This window comes from Schistocerca serialis, chromosome 2 (genome assembly GCF_023864345.2).
Source record: "Schistocerca serialis cubense isolate TAMUIC-IGC-003099 chromosome 2, iqSchSeri2.2, whole genome shotgun sequence".
NCBI classification, from domain to species: domain Eukaryota; kingdom Metazoa; phylum Arthropoda; class Insecta; order Orthoptera; family Acrididae; genus Schistocerca; species Schistocerca serialis.
Window position 1 is genome coordinate 256,333,399 of NC_064639.1, and position 23,059 is coordinate 256,356,457.

The 23,059-nt window shown below is 42.6% G+C and overlaps 1 protein-coding gene across 1 annotated transcript in view; it reads right to left on the bottom strand.

Annotated features, from left to right (window-relative positions):
• Positions 1-12,615: 12,615 nt before the first annotated feature.
• Positions 12,616-23,059, bottom strand: part of LOC126455506 (glutathione S-transferase-like) — a 61,102-nt gene continuing 50,658 nt past the window's right edge. Inside the window, exons 4-5 of the mRNA XM_050091257.1 lie at positions 15,551-15,693; positions 12,616-13,022 (exon numbers count right to left, since the gene is read on the bottom strand). Of these exons, the coding sequence (XP_049947214.1) occupies positions 12,855-13,022; positions 15,551-15,693 (311 nt within the window). The 3' untranslated portion in view covers positions 12,616-12,854. The remainder of the gene's footprint in view (positions 13,023-15,550; positions 15,694-23,059) is intronic.

Genomic DNA, 23,059 nt, shown 5'->3' on the forward strand with positions numbered 1-23,059 from the left:
CCTTTGTTTTTGGCAACACTTCCTCATTTAGATGTAGGAGGAATTGTCAACTATTACTGCAACGTGTTATTTTTAGCTATAGTGGTTTGTACTGTTGTAGAATAATTTAGACATGGAAGTTATAATTTTGGCACCTAAAATGAAAGTGCATGGTCATTATTTAGGTGTCAGTGTAAGTTACGTAACTTCTCTCGTCCAGTAGCTGACTTATTATTTTAGCTAACATGCATTTTATAGAACAATAATACAGGCATTCTTGACGTGACAACAACATTGAAATAATCACTCTGTGTGTGTGTGTGTGTGTGTGTGTGTGTGTGTGTGTGTGGGTGGGTGGGTGGGTGGGTGGGTGGGTGTTTACATATTTTTGAGAAATAATATCGATATGGAAATAACATTGACATAAACTTCAATAAGCAGATTGGAAGGAAGTGAGCTGCTGATGAATGAGTTACATTGAATATGGATGGAAAAATAAAAAAAATAGCACATAGGAGACTGCCAATGAATTTAATGGATAATTCTCAGAGATTTCACAAAATCTGTTGCATGACACTAAGAACACTGTACTCACTCTTGTAATCACAGATGTTCTCGTGAACTCCCTTGTCCTAATAGAAAATATTATAAGAAGAAAGTTGAAAAAGGTCATGCCTGCCATGCATGACATAATCCCCCATTTTTTGCTAGAAATGTGTTCACACTATGTCTCTGATATCATAAATGCATCATTTGAGGAGGGACCATATCCTGGTCATCTAAAAATTGCAAAAATTCTACCAATATTTTAAAAAGTGGAAAATAGATGTAGCAAATTGTAGGCCAATCACATTCCCAAGACCTTTCCTATCATGCTTCCCTGGGGTACTGCTGATGATCTCATGAACACTTGCCAGGAAGGGTAACATATTATATTCTATTACTTAAATAGTCTTCAAGCCACTCATATATCTGGGAACCTATTCCACGTGCCGCCCTTTGTTAACATCCTACAATAGGACACTATTTCAAATCCTTGATGGAAATCTAGGTACATGGACTTTACCTCACTTAAACTTCCAGGCTATTAGGCTGTGGTTGATGAATGGCCTAATAGCCTGGAAATTTTAATTTCGTCCTTGGTTCTAAGGATATCATGTGAGGAAAGGGCAAACTAAATTTTGTATGGGTGATGCTTTCTAAATCTCTGCTGACTTGAGAACAGATGCTTTTCTGACTCAAGAATTCTGCTCAAGAATTCTGCAGCAAGGGCATTGTTCCATAATTTTGTGGGTCTGTTCTTTTACCCTTCTTATATACAGGAGTCATCCTCACCTTTTCCCAGTCACTTAGGACTTTGACACTGGGCCACATATTCATAGTAAATGCAATGCTGTAGAGCACTTCCTGTAAAACTGAATTGGTATTTCATCTGAACTGGCAACTTATTTATTGCTTCTCAGTGCTAGGGATGTCTGTTTCTGTGTCCTCCATATGAGAGTCTGTGCAGTATTCAAACTATGGTATGCCTGTGTGATCTTCATGTGTGACTGATTTTTTTAAATGCCAAATTTAAAACTTCAGTGTTCATTTTGTTGTCATCTATTACCACACTAGACTGGTTGAATAATGACTACACAGAAGCCTTCGAATTGCTAAGTCATTTTATACAGGACCAGATTTTCTTATTTTCCTGGCAAAAACCACAAAGGTATGATGGTGGAAGTTGTTGTGTGCTTCATGCATCAGCCTTTTTATAGACCATACCCTATTTCAATCTGTTATTAGCTGAGGCCTGTATTCCTTGGGAAACAGCTCTGAATCTATTAGCATTTTTAAATTACAGAAGCATGCAGTGAGAATACCATGTTTTAAAAAGAAGTATGAATACTGTAGGCCACTTTTCACACTATTTAAAATCTTGCACTTAGCATTCCTACAGACAATTAATCTGACTTGTTTCACATTGCAGCACTTAGAATTCCTAAACAAAAATCTCAATCATTACTTCAATTACATAACTTATGCATAAATATTACAGAACTGTGCTGTGATCAAGATGAATCTATATGTTTCATTTTTCAGTCATTGTAATTTCCCTGTGTTTGTTCATCTTGTAAATAGCAATATCACCTTGTAATTGATGTATGAGTTCACTTTCAATGGAGTATATATACTTGATATTTTGTGTTGCATATGTAATAGTGTGTGTATGTAGGAATCTACAAAATTGTGTATATTCATCACATACATATGTATCCAAAAATGTGCATTTGGTTGACTAAAACCAAATTATGTACATGATTACTTGTTGATTAATAAATAAATAATCCAATAAACATTGTGTGCTGCCGATTAAGCATATTTATTTTCGATAAATAATATAGACAAGAAAGTACTTTTACATATTTTCAATAAAAAATTATGATCATTTACATGTATTTGTACATGGGACCAATTTATACAATTCAGTTGAAGCTTATGCATTTTTGATAAATAATACAGACACAGAAATACTGTAAGTTACACCAGTATTGTCAATATGTTTAATATTTTGAACATGGTACCAATTTACACAATATTCAAGTGGTCCGACTGTTTTTAACATGGTTCCATTGTACGCAAAATTCAGATTTCTCGAACTGTCCACAGGTGTACTGCTGGTCCATAGTGTTCAACGGACACAATATTTCGGACATGTTGCCATCGTTAGGTGTGCTGACAAACTGAACTCCTGAGGGCAGGCGTCCGTCTTAAATCCCCTCCCTTCGCGAGGCGTTCTTTCCGCACCTGCATGTCAGCGGTCGTTGAGATGCTGGCGTTGGCGTCTGTGGTAGTGTCGGTGTAATTGCCTTGTCTGCCCTAGTTGTCTGTTCGTTTCCTTTGCTGAGCGTCTTTTTAATTAGACTCAATGCTGGTTCCCATGCCCTGTTGAGGTTGTAGCCGCAATCTCAGTTGATGAGTCTGTCCCTGGTACGAATTTCGATAGCCTCTCTAATGACGCTGTCCCAGTATTTAGATGTCTGTGCCAACCCCCTGGTATGTTGGTAGTCCATTTCATGAGTTTTGGACAAACAGTGCTCTGTGACCACTGACTTGTTGGGGTTGCCCAGTCGAGTGTGCCTCTGATGTTCTTGGCAACAATCTTTGATGGTGTGCACTGTCTATCCAATATAAGTCTTCCCACATTGACACAGAATCTGGTATATGCCAGCCTTCTGCAAACTGAGATTGTCTTTGACACTTCCCAATAATGCTTGTGTTTTATTTGGTGGGCAAAAGACAGTTCCTACTTGGTGTTTCCTCAATATTCGTCCTATTTACCCTGATAGTGCACCAGTATACAGTATATAGGCAGTGGCTATCTCTTTCTCTGTGACGTCTTCCATCTGCACATGCTGTACTGTAGAGGTATGTCTACATGACTCATTTTTGTGGGCAGCACTCATGGTTCTAATGATTATCTTCTGAAGAATTAGTAGCCTTGTACTGCTTCTAGAGTTTCCCCAGACAATTATCCCATACCAAATAACAGGTCCAAAATAACTGTGGTAGACTGTCTTTCTTGTGTCCATATGAGTGGCACCTGATAAAATAAAAATTGCAAAAGCTAGGGAATCAGCTGATTATTGTGGACATTTGTACAGGACATATTCCTTGCAATTTAGAGAAAAATTGCTTTCTCTGGGTCTTAGTGACGTTGAGCTTTAGTCCATTTTTGTGGAACCAGGATTCCAGTTTCCCCAGAACATTTTCTATACTATCTCGAATCTTTTCTATTTCTACATCTACATCTACATCTATACTCCGCGAGCCACCTTACGGTGTGTGGCGGAGGGTACTTATTGTACCACTATCTGATCCCCCCTTCCCTGTTCCATTCACGAATTGTGCGTGGGAAGAACGACTGCTTGTAAGTCTCCGTATTTGCTCTAATTTCTCGGATCTTTTCGTTGTGATCATTACGCGAGATATATGTGGGCGGTAGTAATATGTTGCCCATCTCTTCCCGGAATGTGCTCTCTCGTAATTTCGATAATAAACCTCTCCGTATTGCGTAACGCCTTTCTTGAAGTGTCCGCCACTGGAGCTTGTTCAGCATCTCCGTAACGCTCTCGCGCTGACTAAATGTCCCCATGACGAATCGCGCTGCTTTTCGCTGGATCATGTCTATCTCTTCTATTAATCCAACCTGGTAAGGGTCCCATACTGATGAGCAATACTCAAGAATCGGACTAACAAGCGTTTTGTAAGCTACTTCTTTCGTCGATGAGTCACATTTTCTTAGAATTCTTCCTATGAATCTCAACCTGGCGCCTGCTTTTCCCACTATTTGTTTTATGTGATCATTCCACTTCAGATCGCTCCGGATAGTAACTCCTAAGTACACTCCTGGAAATTGAAATAAGAACACCGTGAATTCATTGTCCCAGGAAGGGGAAACTTTATTGACACATTCCTGGGGTCAGATACATCACATGATCACACTGACAGAACCACAGGCACATAGACACAGGCAACAGAGCATGCACAATGTCGGCACTAGTACAGTGTATATCCACCTTTCGCAGCAATGCAGGCTGCTATTCTCCCATGGAGACGATCGTAGAGATGCTGGATGTAGTCCTGTGGAACGGCTTGCCATGCCATTTCCACCTGGCGCCTCAGTTGGACCAGCGTTCGTGCTGGACGTGCAGACCGCGTGAGACGACGCTTCATCCAGTCCCAAACATGCTCAATGGGGGACAGATCCGGAGATCTTGCTGGCCAGGGTAGTTGACTTACACCTTCTAGAGCACGTTGGGTGGCACGGGATACATGCGGACGTGCATTGTCCTGTTGGAACAGCAAGTTCCCTTGCCGGTCTAGGAATGGTAGAACGATGGGTTCGATGACGGTTTGGATGTACCATGCACTATTCAGTGTCCCCTCGACGATCACCAGTTGTGTACGGCCAGTGTGGGAGATCGCTCCCCACACCATGATGCCGGGTGTTGGCCCTGTGTGCCTCGGTCGTATGCAGTCCTGATTGTGGCGCTCACCTGCACGGCGCCAAACACGCATACGACCATCATTGGCACCAAGGCAGAAGCGACTCTCATCGCTGAAGACGACACGTCTCCATTCGTCCCTCCATTCACGCCTGTCGCGACACCACTGGAGGCGGGCTGCACGATGTTGGGGCGTGAGCGGAAGACGGCCTAACGGTGTGCGGGACCATAGCCCAGCTTCATGGAGACGGTTGCGAATGGTCCTCGCCGATACCCCAGGAGCAACAGTGTCCCTAATTTGCTGGGAAGTGGCGGTGCGGTCCCCTACGGCACTGCGTAGGATCCTACGGTCTTGGCGTGCATCCGTGCGTCGCTGCGGTCCGGTCCCAGGTCGACGGGCACGTGCACCTTCCGCCGACCACTGGCGACAACATCGATGTACTGTGGAGACCTCACGCCCCACGTGTTGAGCAATTCGGCGGTACGTCCACCCGGCCTCCCGCATGCCCACTATACGCCCTCGCTCAAAGTCCGTCAACTGCACATACGGTTCACGTCCACGCTGTCGCGGCATGCTACCAGTGTTAAAGACTGCGATGGAGCTCCGTATGCCACGGCAAACTGGCTGACACTGACGGCGGCGGTGCACAAATGCTGCGCAGCTAGCGCCATTCGACGGCCAACACTGCGGTTCCTGGTGTGTCCGCTGTGCCGTGCGTGTGATCATTGCTTGTACAGCCCTCTCGCAGTGTCTGGAGCAAGTATGGTGGGTCTGACACACCGGTGTCAATGTGTTCTTTTTTCCATTTCCAGGAGTGTATTTTACGGTCGTTACCGCTTCCAATGATTTACCACCTATGGCATAATCGTACTGGAATGGATTTCTGCCCCTATGTATGCGCATTATATTACATTTATCTACGTTTAGGGAAAGCTGACAGCTGTCGCACCATGCATTAATCCTCTGCAGGTCCTCCTGGAGTACGTACGAGTCTTCTGATGTTGCTACTTTCTTGTAGACAACCGTGTCATCTGCAAATAGCCTCACGGAGCTACCGATGTTGTCAACTAAGTCATTTATGTATATTGTAAACAATAAAGGTCCTATCACGCTTCCCTGCGGTACTCCCGAAATTACCTCTGCATCTGCAGATTTTGAACCGTTAAGAATGACATGTTGTGTTCTTTCTTCTAGGAAATCCTGAATCCAATCACAAACCTGGTCCGATATTCCGTAAGCTCGTATTTTTTTCACTAAACGTAAGTGCGGAACCGTATCAAATGCCTTCCTGAAGTCCAGGAATACGGCATCAATCTGCTCGCCAGTGTCTACGGCACTGTGAATTTCTTGGGCAAATAGGGCGAGCTGAGTTTCACATGATCTCTGTTTGCGGAATCCATGTTGGTTATGATGAAGGAGATTTGTATTATCTAAGAACGTCATAATACGAGAACACAAAACATGTTCCATTATTCTACAACAGATTGACGTAAGCGAAATAGGCCTATAATTATTCGCATCTGATTTATGACCCTTCTTGAAAATGGGAACGACCTGCGCTTTCTTCCAGTCGCTAGGTACTTTACGTTCTTCCAGCGATCTACGATAAATTGCTGATAGAAAGGGGGCAAGTTCTTTAGCATAATCACTGTAGAATCTTAAGGGTATCTCGTCTGGTCCGGATGCTTTTCCGCTACTAAGTGATAGCAGTTGTTTTTCAATTCCGATATCGTTTATTTCAATATTTTCCATTTTGGCGTCCGTGCGACGGCTGAAGTCAGGGACCGTGTTACGATTTTCCGCAGTGAAACAGTTTCGGAACACTGAATTCAGTATTTCTGCCTTTCTTCGGTCGTCCTCTGTTTCGGTGCCATCGTGGTCAACGAGTGACTGAATAGGGGATTTAGATCCGCTTACCGATTTTACATATGACCAAAACTTTTTAGGGTTCTTGTTTAGATTGTTTGCCAATGTTTTATGTTCGAATTCGTTGAATGCTTCTCTCATTGCTCTCTTTACGCTCTTTTTCGCTTCGTTCAGCTTTTCCTTATCAGCTATGATTCGACTACTCTTAAACCTATGATGAAGCTTTCTTTGTTTCTGTAGTACCTTTCGTACATGATTGTTATACCACGGTGGATCTTTCCCCTCGCTTTGGACCTTAGTCGGTACGAACTTATCTAAGGCGTACTGGACGATGTTTCTGAATTTTTTCCATTTTTGTTCCACATCCTCTTCCTCAGAAATGAACGTTTGATGGTGGTCACTCAGATATTCTGCGATTTGTGCCCTATCACTCTTGTTAAGCAAATATATTTTCCTTCCTTTCTTGGCATTTCTTATTACACTTGTAGTCATTGATGCAACCACTGACTTATGATCACTGATACCCTCTTCTACATTCACGGAGTCGAAAAGTTCCGGTCTATTTGTTGCTATGAGGTCTAAAACGTTAGCTTCACGAGTTGGTTCTCTAACTATCTGCTCGAAGTAATTCTCGGACAAGGCAGTCAGGATAATGTCACAAGAGTCTCTGTCCCTGGCTCCAGTTCTGATTGTGTGACTATCCCATTCTATACCTGGTAGATTGAAGTCTCCCCCTATTACAATAGTATGATCACGAAACTTCTTCACGACGTTCTGCAGGTTCTCTCTGAGGCGCTCAACTACTACGGTTGCTGATGCAGGTGGTCTATAGAAGCATCCGACTATCATATCTGACCCACCTTTGATACTTAACTTAACCCAGATTATTTCACATTCGCATTCGCTAATAACTTCACTGAATATTATTGAATTCTTTACTGCTATAAATACTCCTCCACCATTGGCGTTTATCCTATCCTTGCGGTATATATTCCATTCTGTGTCTAGGATTTCGTTACTGTTCACTTCCGGTTTTAACCAACTTTCCGTTCCTAATACTATATGCGCACTATTTCCTTCAATAAGAGATACTAATTCAGGAACCTTGCCCTGGATACTCCTGCAGTTTACCAATATTACGTTGACTTTTCCTGTTTTTGGTCTCTGAGGACGGACGTTCTTTATCAACGATGATAATGTCCTCTCTGGTAAGCCGTCAGGTATTTTATCGTTTCGCCCAAGGGGGGGTCCCTCTAACCTAAAAAACCCCCATGTGCACGCCACACGTACTCTGCTACCCTAGTAGCTGCTTCCGGTGTGTAGTGCACGCCTGACCTGTCTAGGGGGGCCCTACAGTTCTCCACCCAATAACGGAGGTCGATGAATTTGCAACCATTATAGTCGCAGAGTCGTCTGAGCCTCTGATTTAGACCCTCCACACGGCTCCAAACCAGAGGACCGCGATCGACTCTGGGCACTATGCTGCAGATATTAAGCTCAGCTTGCACTCCGCGTGCGATGCTGGTTGTCTTCACCAAATCAGCCAGCCGCCGGAAGGAACCAAGGATGGCCTCAGAACCCAAGCGGCAGGCGTCATTCGTTCCGACATGTGCTACTATCTGCAGCCGGTCACACCCAGTGCGTTCAATAGCTGCCGGAAGGGCCTCCTCCACATTACGGACGAGACCCCCCGGCAAGCACACCGAGTGCACATTGGCATTCTTCCCCGACCTACCCGCTATTTTCCTAAGGGGCTCCATAACCCGACTAACGTTGGAGCTCCCTATAACTAATAGGCCCGCCCTCTGTGACTGTCGGGACCTTGCCGGAGAATCGGCCACTGGCCCAACAGGCGAGGCATCCTGTGGTGGCTCGGAAACGATGTCATCACCACTAGGAAGCACCCCGTACCAGTTGGAAAGGGGTAAGGCAGCTGCCACGCGGCCAGATCCCACCTTCGCCTTTCGGCCAGGCACGCGCGAGCCCACCACTGTCCGCCATTCACCCTGGAGTGATGGCTGACCGGTAAGATGCTCACTGCCGGAAGACGCAGCGACATGAGGGGTTCCATGCGATTCCAAGGCCACCGAAGTAGGCATAGGTCTCACCACAGTTGCCCCAACGCCACTACGAGCCGACGCCTGCGCCTCGAGCTCGATGAGCCTAACAGACAAAGCCTCCACCTGCCCCCGAAGAGTGGCCAATTCTCCTTGCGTCCGCTCACAACAACCACAGTCCCTACACATGACTATGTTTACCCTACAAGCGAACGGTGTACTCGCCTTATTAGCAGCAGGAAATCGAAGTGCTCTCTCACTGACGGTCTAACCGACACTGAGCTGTTCTAACCAAACAAACAAAAGCCTGTACGATACGAGGGTCGATAGCAACGGCGATACTGTACACTACACTGTTATTAAAATAAAAGGTTGTGTCTAGTAGGCACTCAAACACGCAAGAAATTACAAAAATAAAATAGTAACTACCCAGATAACTGAAAATAAGTTGTACCTGTTTGAAGCTTGTAAAAATGTGTAACAAGCGAACGGTGTACTCGCCTTATTAGCAGCAGGAAATCGAAGTGCTCTCTCACTGACGGTCTAACCGACACTGTCAGGACTGAGGTGTCATCTGTGAACAAGACTGAATGAGCATCAATATTTAATGATAAATCAATTATGTGCAACAAGAGCAGGTAAGGTCCCAGTATTGAAGCCTGTAGAACTCCTTGGGAAATTGTTTTCCATTCAAAGTGGTAGCTGACATTAAAATAACTCTTTGTTTCCTTTCTGTCAGATAAAAGTTGAACCACTGTAATGCAGTATCTTTGATCTCATAGCTCTTCAGTTTGTGAAGTAACAATGAGTGGTTCATTGAGTCAAAGGTTTTTGTAAGATCACAGAATATTCTTGAGGCTTTTGTACCCTGGCCTAGTGATGTGCTTATTTTTTATGTAAATTCTCTGATGGCATTTATAATGCTTTTTCCTCTTTGAAAACCAAACTGATTTTTTACAAATAATGTCATTTACTGCAAGGAAATTTTCTAGTTGTTTTGCCACAAGTTTTTCAAATATTGTAGAAAAAACAGGAAGGAACAACCATTCTTAACACACTCCATTCACAAATGAAACTGAAACAGAATTTAGTGTATGATTCAATTAAAATATTCTCTCCCAAGTGGTTTACAGTGATTTTCAGAATAAAGATGGAGATGTAGGAGTATAAATTTATGTAGAAAATTAGAGAGTAAGAAATACTGATTTTTTGATAATAGTTTGTAATTTTGTACATCCAAGAACGAGGAAAAAGTTATTTAATTAATTTTTCTTTTATGGGGATCAGGTGTTAGTCCATGGCATGTTTTTGTGCCTAATTTTTCGTCTTTTAATGATGGATATATCATCGTAGGCTATAAAGACTTGAATAACAGTTTCAAACAGAAACAAGATTAGCAAACCAATTTGTGATCGAGCCAACAGAGTTGTACTGACTTGGGTTAAGGTGCTTCTAGCGAAAAATAGTCAGCAGTGTTTGCTTTATTTAGCACTAAGACCCACAACTTGTCTAATTTCAATCCTTCAAAAGAACAGAAACAACTTTAGCAGAAAAGAATGACTGAAACGAGACAGGTTATGGGCCTTAGCATGAAATAAAACAAACAGTGACAGTTCTTCCTCACTATGACCTCTGTAACAATGCTGACATGACTCTGCAGTCTGTGGTCTGATGATGTCATAGCCTGATGAAATTGTTACCTGAATTTTTACACCTCTCATGATGTCTCTAACATCAAGGAATAGAATGTTTTGAATCAATGCCTAAAGCATATTAAACAAAAATTCCCAACTATGCAAATACCAGCCATGAAACCCTGCACTGATTGATCACTCAAGTAAAACAAAAAGTTTGGGTCACTAAGCACAAACACTTCATTGGCAGTTTACTGTCTCACAAGGTTATTCAAACCAATGCACTTCTTCAAATTATCTGTTTGTTCCTGTTTTATCATGCAGCACAGTACATGACATTATTTCACTTTTTGTGGCATTGTTGATTGTGTTAATTAATTTTTAACATTTTTTTGTTCTGAAGTAATAAGATGTCTTATTAGTTAAAGACAGAAACCCATAAGAAACAGTATGTTTTTATGTTTAATTAAAATGTACCTTGAAGTGGTGTGCAGTATGTTACATGGGCAGTGATGCAGGGAAGATGAGCTCTTTTATTTAAGGAGTGAACAGGGAAAACTTCTTGACATTCGATTTCACTTCAACAAAGTATTTAAAATGAAGTAGACTATTTTTCTTATCTAACTTTATTTCACTTTTTGCCTCAAGTAGACAGGGAATGGTATAATGCAGTGTGTGAGTATATGAGGGGAGATTGGAGGAGGGAGGGAGGGGGTGGTGGGGAGGAGCTGGTTGTGAGAGATGACATGTGGATGACATGTTGAGTTGGGAAGAGGGTGGGCAGGAGGGAGGGAGTGTCAGGCACCACATTATGTGTTTGCTATGGGATTCCCACAGCTGTAATTACACCCCTGCCTCAAACTACTATCTTTTTCTGCAACAATCTGCTCAAAATCTAACACAGTTTCTATAAAGCATTGTGGATATGTTTTGCAGTTAACCTGACCATGTGTGGGTAATATTAGCTATTCAGGCGCCATAAATGGTAAAATTCATGTAACAAAAAATAAAAGTAACTTCTGTCTCTGACTCATTATTTAAAAAAAAAACACTCTTCTTAAAAAGAACACATAATTGAGGCAGCTAGGACATATCAACAAAAGTTTGTGATGATTTGATCTCTATTGGCATTTATCTATCCAGAAATGGTAAATCCAATCACATGTGACATCATGTGAATGTCTTCTACCTTCTTCCAGTGACAATGTAAAACATGTCACATGAAATAAATACATTATTATTAAAAGGATAGTTTACTACTCACTATATAGAGGACACTTCGAGTCACAGACAGGCACAGCAAAAAGACTGCTACACATCTGAATTTTCAGCCTAAAAGCCTTCTTCTAAAGTAATTAAGACACACACAGGGACAGGGGTCATGTGTGTGTGTGTGTGTGTGTGTGTGTGTGTGTGTGTGACAGAGAGAGAGAGAGAGAGAGAGAGAGAGAGAGAGAGAGAGTTGTGCTTAAGTGAATGTGTGTGTGTTCCCCACTTTAGAAAAAGGCCTTTTAGCTGAAAGCTCAAATGTATAGCAGTCGTTTTGCTGTGACTGTCTATGTCTCAGACTCAGTCACACTGTAAGGTGAGTAGCAATCTATCATTTTCATAATGTCATAAATACTTTGACATTACACTTTCTGCAGTATAAGCCCACTTACAGGGCCTTCTTCTGTCTCTTGGTTGCTACAGTGTCACATTCCATTGCTTCTCATTTTATGACAATCTTTTCATGTCTAGCAATTCTCCATTTCACACATTATCTATTCACTTAATTATTAACATTTTTTGCATATTACTGCAAATGTAAAAATTTTGTGAAGCATCTTTCAGTGCCAGTAGACTTTTTTATTTGAGAAGATATTTATGTAGGCAGTCAATGTGTTGGCCATTCACTGAAGCCATAGGTTTCCAGTGCAGACTGGTTATGTGGACTGGGAGGTTAGTATAACACATAAAAATGCACAATAATACTGTGAGGCTTAATCCATTGTGAAACAGTTAACTACTTGAGTCAGGTTGATTTATATCTCTTTTCTTAAGGCATGGTCAACATCAAATCTATGAGAAAAAAATTTAGTTCACAGTTGAGATTTAGTGTGTAGTTTATTGAATTACTTTGACTACATGACATAATAACAAAATTTTATATGTGTCTTTCATTACAAAGCCATTGCCATATGTTTTGTGGTATAAAACATAGGAATAGTAAAACTTCTTGTGGTTTAAGCCTCATAAAGTTATAATTAATATCTGTCAGTAAGTTTTCACACATAAGTACAAATATTCCTGTATCACATGAAAGTATACATCATCAAAATATGCCTCATCGATCTGTTTTTGGTCGTTTCTCAATCCATGATTTAATTGATGGTATGTTCACAACTTTGTTCCTTAGTGTTGCAAGGTGTGGATAGTCTCTGGTTATTTCAAATTCAAGATCATGATCGAAAAGTTCTTGCATAGTTGTGAAGTACAGATCACCCCAAGTCAACTGAAAATGTAAAATAGTTATTTGAAAACATAATTTAACTGTTATTCTAACAAAGAACAAATTCTAGTTACTTATGTTATAATGTGTTATTTTCCTTGAATTAATGTGTGATAATAAGAACGGTAAGAAAAGAGTAATCACAAAGTGAAATCTTGATTCACATTGTGTATTTTTGACTTCCACTATTTTTGCATGTGTGCTGACATTGTACCACATGTTTTTACTTGCCATTGATTGCAAAATAAACTTAATGGCATGAATAAGACTGTAAGAAACTTACTTTAAAGAAGTAGTACTGATACTAACTTAAATGTGAGTAATGTGTTGTTAGAAAACCACCAATCTCAGGCTACTCAAATGAGGACACTTATGACTAATTGCACAATGTTTATTGAGAACTGTGATTCAATAGATAGTAAAAAATATAAAGTGCACATGAATAGGACAATCTTCTGCAGCCAAGAAAACTTGGTATTTTTAGTTTTTTTTCACAATGAGTGGTTTCAGCAGAATTTTGCTGTCATCATCAGATCTTCAGAAAATTCTTCTTAATTCATATACATGCCACACATACAACGAGAACACTTTCCGTGGCCGTGCGGTTCTAGGCGCTGCAGTCTGGAACAGCAAGACCGCTACGGTTGCAGGTTCGAATCCTGCCTCGGGCATGGATGTGTGTGATGTCCTTAGGTTAGTTAGGTTTAACTAGTTCTAAGCTCTAGGGGACTAATGATGTCAGAAGTTGAGTCCCATAGTGCTCAGAGCCATTTGAACCAACACTTTCCACTCATAGGAATTGACACCATGCTGGCTTGTCAAACACATAAAAAGAATATATAAAATATCCATTGCACCACTGTGTGCTCAGGAGTGGATGTGATCAAATAGAGAGTGCAGCCGTGGCCTGAGCATATCATAGTTTTTCCTGTCTGTCAGAATTTTGTTTTATCAGTGAGGAACTTTCTCCTTCCAAAAACGTTCACACTTCTCTCTCTCTCTCTCTCTCTCTCTTTCCTACGCACACACACACACACACACACACACACACACACACACACACACACACACACACACACACATAGTTGTAAGGCACACCATGGAAGTCAGCAGATGGAGCCATAAGTTCAATAACCATCAGAGACAGCCACTCATTGATATGCGCACGGCCTCTTGCCCACACCCTCTGCTGGCTGTCTGACAGCTTTTAGACATGGGTCCTGCAAGTTCTAACTCAATTACTTGTTTACATATGGATTATTGTCGAGTTATTGTGAGCCACTAAATGGCTAGTGTACCTTTTATAATAAGCTGCTTTCTAGGCTTAATGAAGTCTGTCATGTTAGCCATTTTGTGATAATCTTTTGTGGGATTCTCTCTCTCTCTCTCTCTCTCTCTCTCTCTTCCCCCATTCTCCCCCCCCCCCCTCTGGCCCACTTCATCACACTCTTGGCCCTTTGACATGGCACATTATCTTGTTGAAAAATGCCACTGCCATCAGGAAACATAATTGTCATGAAGGGGTGTACACAGTCTGCAACCAGTGTACAATACTCCTTGGCCATCATAGTGCCTTGCACAAGCTCCACTGGACCTGTAGATGCCCTTTTGAATGTCCCCCGGAGCATAATGGAGCCACCACCAGCTTGCCCGTCCCCCAGTACAGGTATCAAGGAGCTGTTCCCCTAGAAGACAATGGATTCACACCCTCCCATCAGCATGATGAAGAAGGTATCAGGATTCATCAGACCATGCAATGCTCAGCCACTGTGGCAACATCCAGTGCTGATGGTCATAAGCCCATTTCACTCATAGTTGCTGATATTGTGTTAACGCTGGCACATGCATGTTTTGTTGGCTGTGGAGGCCCGCCATTAGGAGTGTTTGGTGCACTGTGTGTTCAGACACACTTGTACTCTCCCCAACATTAAAGTCTGATGTTAGTTCTGCAACTGTTCACTGCCTGTCCTGTTTTATCAGTCTGTCCAGCCTACAGCATCTGACATCTGTAATTGGCCACCCAACTGCACGACGTCTGGATGTGGTTTCAACTTGGTTTTGGCGTGTGTTGAAGACGGTCATCATAGCACTCCTCAGACACCCTAAAAGTCATGCTGTTCCAAAATGTTCATGCCAAGCCACCAGACCATCACAATCTGCCCTCAATCAAACAAAGATAGATTGCACACCTACCCCATTCGACACACTGACAGCATGGTCACTGATACCACCATGCACTGTGCATGTGTCTGATTAGTAGTAATGCCTCACCAGGTGACCCTGCTATACCCTGAATGCATTTATTTTGAGAGTTGGTGTGTAGTCATAATGTTCTGGCTGTTCATTGTATATGGATTTCTTTCTAGATGCGTTAATCAAAGGAGAGAAATATCACGTCTGCTTGTGTGCCCACTTTTGTGAACCAAGTAAAGATTTCAGTGAAATGAATCTGAGATATAACTACCTTAAAATAATGTCAAAGCTGGCTTTTGTAACAGAATACTAACTGATAATCCATTACTTTCACATACCTTACCACCTGCAAGATAACCACCATTATTTTTCACCATTGCCTCTAATTTTGCATAGTGAAATGGTACTGTTTCCTTAATTAGTTTTTCTTTCAGATTCTTTTTTCTTGATTCATTTGTTTCAAAGAAGAACTCTTTTATAGCTGTGTAAGATAAAATGAAAGAGGGGTGAGATAAATATTCGATTTAATTTTTACAGCACATTGAGCATTACTTCATTTAAATGTAACACATAAAATATATATATAATAGAGAGAAACATTCCACGTGGGAAAAATATATCTAAAAACAAAGATGATGTGACTTACCAAATGAAAGCGCTGGCAGGTTGATAAACACACAAACAAACACAAACATACACACAAAATTCAAGTTTTCGCAACCAACGGTTGCTTCATCAGGAAAGAGGGAAGGAGAGGGAAAGACGAAAAGATGTGGGTTTTAAGGGAGAGGGTAAGGAGTCATTCCAATCCTGGGAGTGGAAAGACTTACCTTAGGGGGAAAAAAGGACAGGTATACACTCGCACACACACACATATTCAACCGCACATACACAGACACAAGCAGACATTTGTAAAGGCAAAGAGTTTGGGCAGAGATGTCAGTCGAGGCGGAAGTGTAGAGGCAAAGATGTTGTTGAAAGACAGGTGAGGTATGAGCGGCGGCAACGTGAAATTAGCGGAGGTTGAGGCCTGGTGGATAACGAGAAGAGAGGATATACTGAAGGGCAAGTTCCCATCTCCGGAGTTCTGAGTGGTTGGTGTAAGTGGGAAGTATTCAGATAACCCGGACGGTGTAACACTGTGCCAAGATGTGCTGGCCATGCACCAAGGCATGTTTAGCCACAGGGTGATCCTCATTACCAACAAACACTGTCTGCCTGTGTCCATTCATACAAATGGACGGTTTGTTGCTGGTCATTCCCACATAGAAAGCTTCACAGTGTAGGCAGGTCAGTTGGTAAATCACGTGGGTGCTTTCACACATGGCTCTGCCTTTGATCGTGTACACCTTCCAGGTTACAGGACTGGAGTAGGTGGTGGTGGGAGGGTGCATGGGACAGGTTTTACACCGGGGGCGGTTACAAGGGTAGGAGCCAGAGGGTAGGGAAGGTGGTTTGGGGATTTCATAGGGATGAACTACGAGGTTAAGAAGGTTAGGTGGACGGCGGAAAGACACTCTTGGTGGAGTGTGGAGGATTTCATGAAGGATGGATCTCATTTCAGGGCAGGATTTGAGGAAGTCGTATCCCAGCTGGAAAGCCACATTCAGAGTCTGATCCAGTCCCGGAAAGTATCCTGTCACAAGTGGGGCACTTTTGGGGTTCTTCTGTGGGAGGTTCTGGGTTTGAGGGGATGAGGAAGTGGCTCTGGTTATTTGCTTCTGTACCAGGTCGGGAGGGTAGTTGCGGGATGCAAAAGCTGTTTTAAGGTTTTTGGTGTAATGGTTCAGGGGTTCCGGACTGGAGCAGACTCATTTGCCACGAAGACCTAGGCTGTAGGGAAGGGACCGTTTGATGTGGAATGGGTGGCAGCTGTCATAATGGAGATACTGTTGCTTGTTGGTGGGTTTGATGTGGACAGACGTGTGAAGCTGGCCATTGGACAGATGGAGGTCAATGTCAAGGAAAGTGGCATGGGATTTGGAGTAGGACCAGGTGAATCTGATGTAACCAAAGGAGTTGAGGTTGGAGAGGAAATTCTGGAGTTCTTCTTCACTGTGAGTCCAGATCATGAAGATGTCATCAATAAATCTGTACCAAACTTTGGGTTGGCAGCCCTGGGTAACAAAGAAGGCTTCCTCTAAGCGACCCATAAATAGGTTGGCGTGCGAGGGGGCCATCCTGGTACCCATGGTTGTTCCCTTTAATTGTTGGTATGTCTGGCCTTCGAAAGTGAAGAAGTTGTGGGTCAGGACGAAGCTGGCTAAGGTAACGAGGAAAGAGGTTTTAGGTAGGGTGGCAGGTGATCGGCGTGAAAGGAAGTGCTCCATCGCAGAGAGGCCCTGGACGTGCGGAATATTTGTGTATAAGGAAGTGGCATCCATGGTTACAAGGATGGTTTCCGGGGGTAACAGATTGGGTAAGGATACCAGGCGTTCGAGAAAGTGGTTAGTGTCTTTGATGAAGGATGGGAGACTGCATGTAATGGGTTGAAGGTGTTGATCTATATAGGCAGAGATATGTTCTGTGGGGGCTTGGTAACCAGCTACAATGGGGCGGCCGGGATGATTGGCTTTGTGAATTTTAGGAAGAAGGTAGGGGTGCGGGGTGTCGGTGGGGTCAGGAGGTTGATGGAGTCAGGTGAAAGGTTTTGTAGGGGGCCTAAGGTTCTGAGGATTCCTTGAAGCTCCACCTGGACATCAAGAATGGGATTACCTTGGCAAACTTTGTATGTAGTGTTGTCTGAAAGCTGACGCAGTCCCTCAGCCACATACTCCCGACGATCAAGTACCACGGTCATGGATCCCTTGTCCGCCAGAAGAATGACGATGGATCGGTCAGCCTTCAGATCACGGATAGCCTGGGCTTCAGCAGTGGTGATGTTGGCAGTAGAATTAAGGTTTTTTAAGAAGGATTGAGAGGCAAGGCTGGAAGTCAGAAATTCCTGGAAGGTTTGGAGAGGGTGATTTTGAGGAAGAGGAGGTGAGTCCCGCTGTGACGGAGGACGGAACTGTTCCAGGCAGGGTTCAATTTGGATAGTGTCTTGGGGAGTTGGATCATTAGGAGTAGGATTAGGATCATTTTTCTTCATGGCAAAGTGATATTTCCAGCAGAGAGTACAAGTGTAGAACAGTAAATCTTTGACGAGGGCTGTTTGGTTGAATCTGGGAGTGGGGCTGAAGGCGAGGCCTTTGGATGGGACAGAGGTTTCGGATTGGGAGAGAGGTTTGGAGGAAATGTTAACTACTGAATTAGGGTGTTGTGGTTCCAGATTGTATTGATTGGAATTTTGAGGTTTTAGGGGGAGTGGAGCTGGAAGTGGGAGATTGAGTAGATGAAAGAGACTGGGTCTGTGTGCAGTGAGAGGAGGTTGAGGTTTGCTGGAAAGGTTGTGAAGGGTCAGTGAGTTGCCTTTTGTCTTTAAATATGTCTGCTTGTGTCTGTACATGTGTGGATGGATATGTGTGTGTGTGTGTGTGTGCGAATGTATACCCGTCCTTTTTTCCCCCTAAGGTAAGTCTTTCCGCTCCCGGGATTGGAATGACTCCTTACCCTCTCCCTTAAAACCCACTTCCATTTGTCTTTCCCTCTCCTTCCCTCTTTCCTGATGAGGCAACAGTTTGTTGTGAAAGCTAGAATTTTGTGTGTATGTTTGTGTGTCTATCGACCTGCCAGCGCTTTCGTTCGGTATATATATATATATATATATATATATATATATATATATATATATATATATATATATATATATATATATATATATAGTCAGAGATTATTTAAAGAACACAGATTAGGTATTGAAAAACATGCAACAAAAATAAACATTAAAACAGCTCCATCATTCTGCAAAGTATGTTTGTGACCCATTAATTTTGATGAGGTGCAGCATACTAGTTAGAGGCCCATAGAACTGATGCCTGTAAAAAGGCATCTCCGCTCCACCATTGAAAAAAACTGACATCAAAGATACACATCAGGCATGCAGCTTAATATTTTCCAAGAATAATAGCATTTGGTTGTTAATCTTCATTTTCAACATCTCTGCTACTAATGGGACATCCTCATCAAGCATTACTTTTCCTCAACAGTAGTTGTCAATACCAGTATTATTTTTCAAATTTTGTACAGTTAAGTATTATCTCACCTACTTTTCTGAAAACTTTTATATAATTTTGTGCACAATATATTATATTTGAAGCTAAAATTTGTGGAAAGGAATTATTGCATTTTGAATATTATAATTGATAAATACTAGTTCTGAATGTGCAGTTAAATTTGTTTTCTTCATTAACATTTGAAATTATGAATTATTTGGCACTGTTAACATTTCTATTCTTAATTAAGAAATCTAGTACTGTTTATTAATTTTATTTTTGGTTTCATTTATGAAATAATAATAAAAACTAATATAAAGTCATTTGTCGAGAAAAATGTTAAACTGTTTGGAATACTGTTATTACTGCAGAGTGAGGTAGTAGTAAGCATGCCTTTAATGTGATCAGACATATTTTTGTATTTTGAGTGAACAATGTAATTTCAGCTTTGTTAATGTGAAAATTCATAAGACTGTATGACATACTGAAATGTGACAAAATATATCAACGAAATAACAAAAATTCTGCAACAACACTCTTCAAGTTTATTTAGGTCAATTCAACCATGAGGACCTAACATTTTAGAATTTCAGCTTTAAGAATCAGACCTCTAAACAAGAAGAACTGTAGGCAACTCTGCACGAAAAGCTATGTAAACTAGAAAATTTTTTGTAATCTTCACTTCTCTCAAATTTTCCATAAAAGACTTTGCTTATTGTGGACAATAACTGGAAATAGGTGGGAGGTTCATGCTGTAGCAACAGTTTTGTCATCATGATGTGTTATTCTCATTTCTTAATTTAACACTGTTTTCATAACTTATTTCACATCTCCTCATCAGCAGATAAATCAAGACATGTAATATAAATGTAATTGAACTCTTTCGGCAAAGTTTGCAAAAATCAGGCACAGAGGTCATCATCATCAGTTGGCTGTCTAACAATGAAAGCTGAGTTTGTACTTCATCAAATTTGGCTAAATGACCTTGTATACCACCAAATTCTTCCCACATAATGTTATGAAATTTGTGTTGAAGCAGATCAATGTTTTTGGGTGAGTGAACATCATAAATTTTACTAGACTATCCCAAATCTCTTTAGCAATTTTGCAGTCTCCAACACAATGTAAAGGTTTGGTGTCAAGTGATAGAATTCATTGTTTCCTTGCCTTTGCCTTAGCCTTGGTCCGTTTAGCAAGGCTGGTTTTGTAATTTCATCTGTTTCCTTCTGGCTTAAGCAGTTCACCATTTATGACATCAAAGATTTCATGACATTCTAAGATAGTTCTCATTATGATTGTCTAAGTCCCCCAATTTCCTTCACCAGTGAGTTTTTGAATTTGCTATCTTTTGTCAGCCTTTGTCTATCTTTTAGACTGCTACAGTGTCAAGTTACTATGGAAATTGGCTACTTTGTAAAAACTTTATCAACTACACACATCAGCTACCATGTTGACAAAACATTAAACGCCGTTTTGAAATGAAACACAAATTCAAGAAACACCACAAAAATATGACAAAACTACAATACCACCAGTAAATAAAAAGAAACACCCTTTCCATCACCAAAGAATGAAACTATGATGATTTATGAGATACAACTTCCGAAGGTTATTAATACGGATATGCAGGGTGTCACATCTAAACCTTTCACCACAAATATCTCTGGAACCACAATGGATATTGACAGATGGCTTTCACGGGTATGAATGTACAGCAGATGCTCATAACAGCAAATACTATGAGACATTCTAAACCATGTGCAAATATCAGTTTCAGCACAAACTTATACACTCCTGGAAATGGAAAAAAGAACACATTGACACCGGTGTGTCAGACCCACCATACTTGCTCCGGACACTGCGAGAGGGCTGTACAAGCAATGATCACACGCACGGCACAGCGGACACACCAGGAACCGCAGTGTTGGCCGTCGAATGGCGCTAGCTGCGCAGCATTTGTGCACCGCCGCCGTCAGTGTCAGCCAGTTTGCCATGGCATACGGAGCTCCATCGCAGTCTTTAACACTGGTAGCATGCCGCGACAGCGTGGACGTGAACCGTATGTGCAGTTGACGGACTTTGAGCGAGGGCGTATAGTGGGCGTGCGGGAGGCCGGGTGGACGTACCGCCGAATTGCTCAACACGTGGGGCGTGAGGTCTCCACAGTACATCGATGTTGTCGCCAGTGGTCGGCGGAAGGTGCACGTGCCCGTCGACCTGGGACCGGATCGCAGCGACGCACGGATGCATGCCAAGACCGTAGGATCCTACGCAGTGCCGTAGGGGACCGCACCACCACTTCCCAGCAAATTAGGGACACTGTTGCTCCTGGGGTATCGGTGAGGACCATTCGCAACCGTCTCCATGAAGCTGGGCTACAGTCCCGCACACTGTTAGGCCGTCTTCCGCTCACACCCCAACATCGTGCAGCCCACCTCCAGTGGTGTCACGACAGGCGTGAATGGAGGGACGAATGGAGACGTGTCGTCTTCAGCGATGAGAGTCGCTTCTGCCTTGGTGCCAATGATGGTCGTATGCGTGTTTGGCGCCGTGCAGGTGAGCGCCACAATCAGGACTGCATACGACCAAGGCACACAGGGCCAACACCCGGCATCATGGTGTGGGGAGCGATCTCCTACACTGGCCGTACACCACTGGTGATCGTCGAGGGGACACTGAATAGTGCACGGTACATCCAAACCGTCATCGAACCCATCGTTCTACCATTCCTAGACCGGCAAGGGAACTTGCTGTTCCAACAGGACAATGCACGTCCGCATGTATCCCGTGCCACCCAACGTGCTCTAGAAGGTGTAAGTCAACTACCCTGGCCAGCAAGATCTCCGGATCTGTCCCCCATTGAGCATGTTTGGGACTGGATGAAGCGTCGTCTCACGCGGTCTGCACGTCCAGCACGAACGCTGGTCCAACTGAGGCACCAGGTGGAAATGGCATGGCAAGCCGTTCCACAGGACTACATCCAGCATCTCTACGATCGTCTCCATGGGAGAATAGCAGCCTGCATTGCTGCGAAAGGTTGATATACACTGTACTAGTGCCGACATTGTGCATGCTCTGTTGCCTGTGTCTATGTGCCTGTGGTTCTGTCAGTGCGATCATGTGATGTATCTGACCCCAGGAATGTGTCAATAAAGTTTCCCCTTCCTGGGACAATGAATTCACGGTGTTCTTATTTCAATTTCCAGGAGTGTATATTTTTTTGGAATGGACACAGCATATTATACCATATGCAATCAATAACACGAGAAATCACAATAAATAGTGTTGGTTGCATCACAATATGTCAGTTAGATCATGAGAAATTAGAACACAAAGTTGATGCATGAAAAAGACATACGTGCTTTACTGAACTTTTTGACAGTACTACAATGTACATAAAGGTAACAAAATACTGATAACCACTGGCCAGAGTAAGCAAAATTAGTGGCTGTCAAAGGGTAGCACAGAAGGGTACATGCTATTTGTACATACACTCCTGGAAATGGAAAAAAGAACACATTGACACCGGTGTGTCAGACCCACCATACTTGCTCCGGACACTGCGAGAGGGCTGTACAAGCAATGATCACACGCACGGCGCAGCGGACACACCAGGAACCGTGGTGTTGGCCGTCGAATGGCGCTAGCTGCGCAGCATTTGTGCACCGCCGCCGTCAGTGTCAGCCAGTTTGCCATGGCATACGGAGCTCCATCGCAGTCTTTAACACTGGTAGCATGCCGCGACAGCGTGGA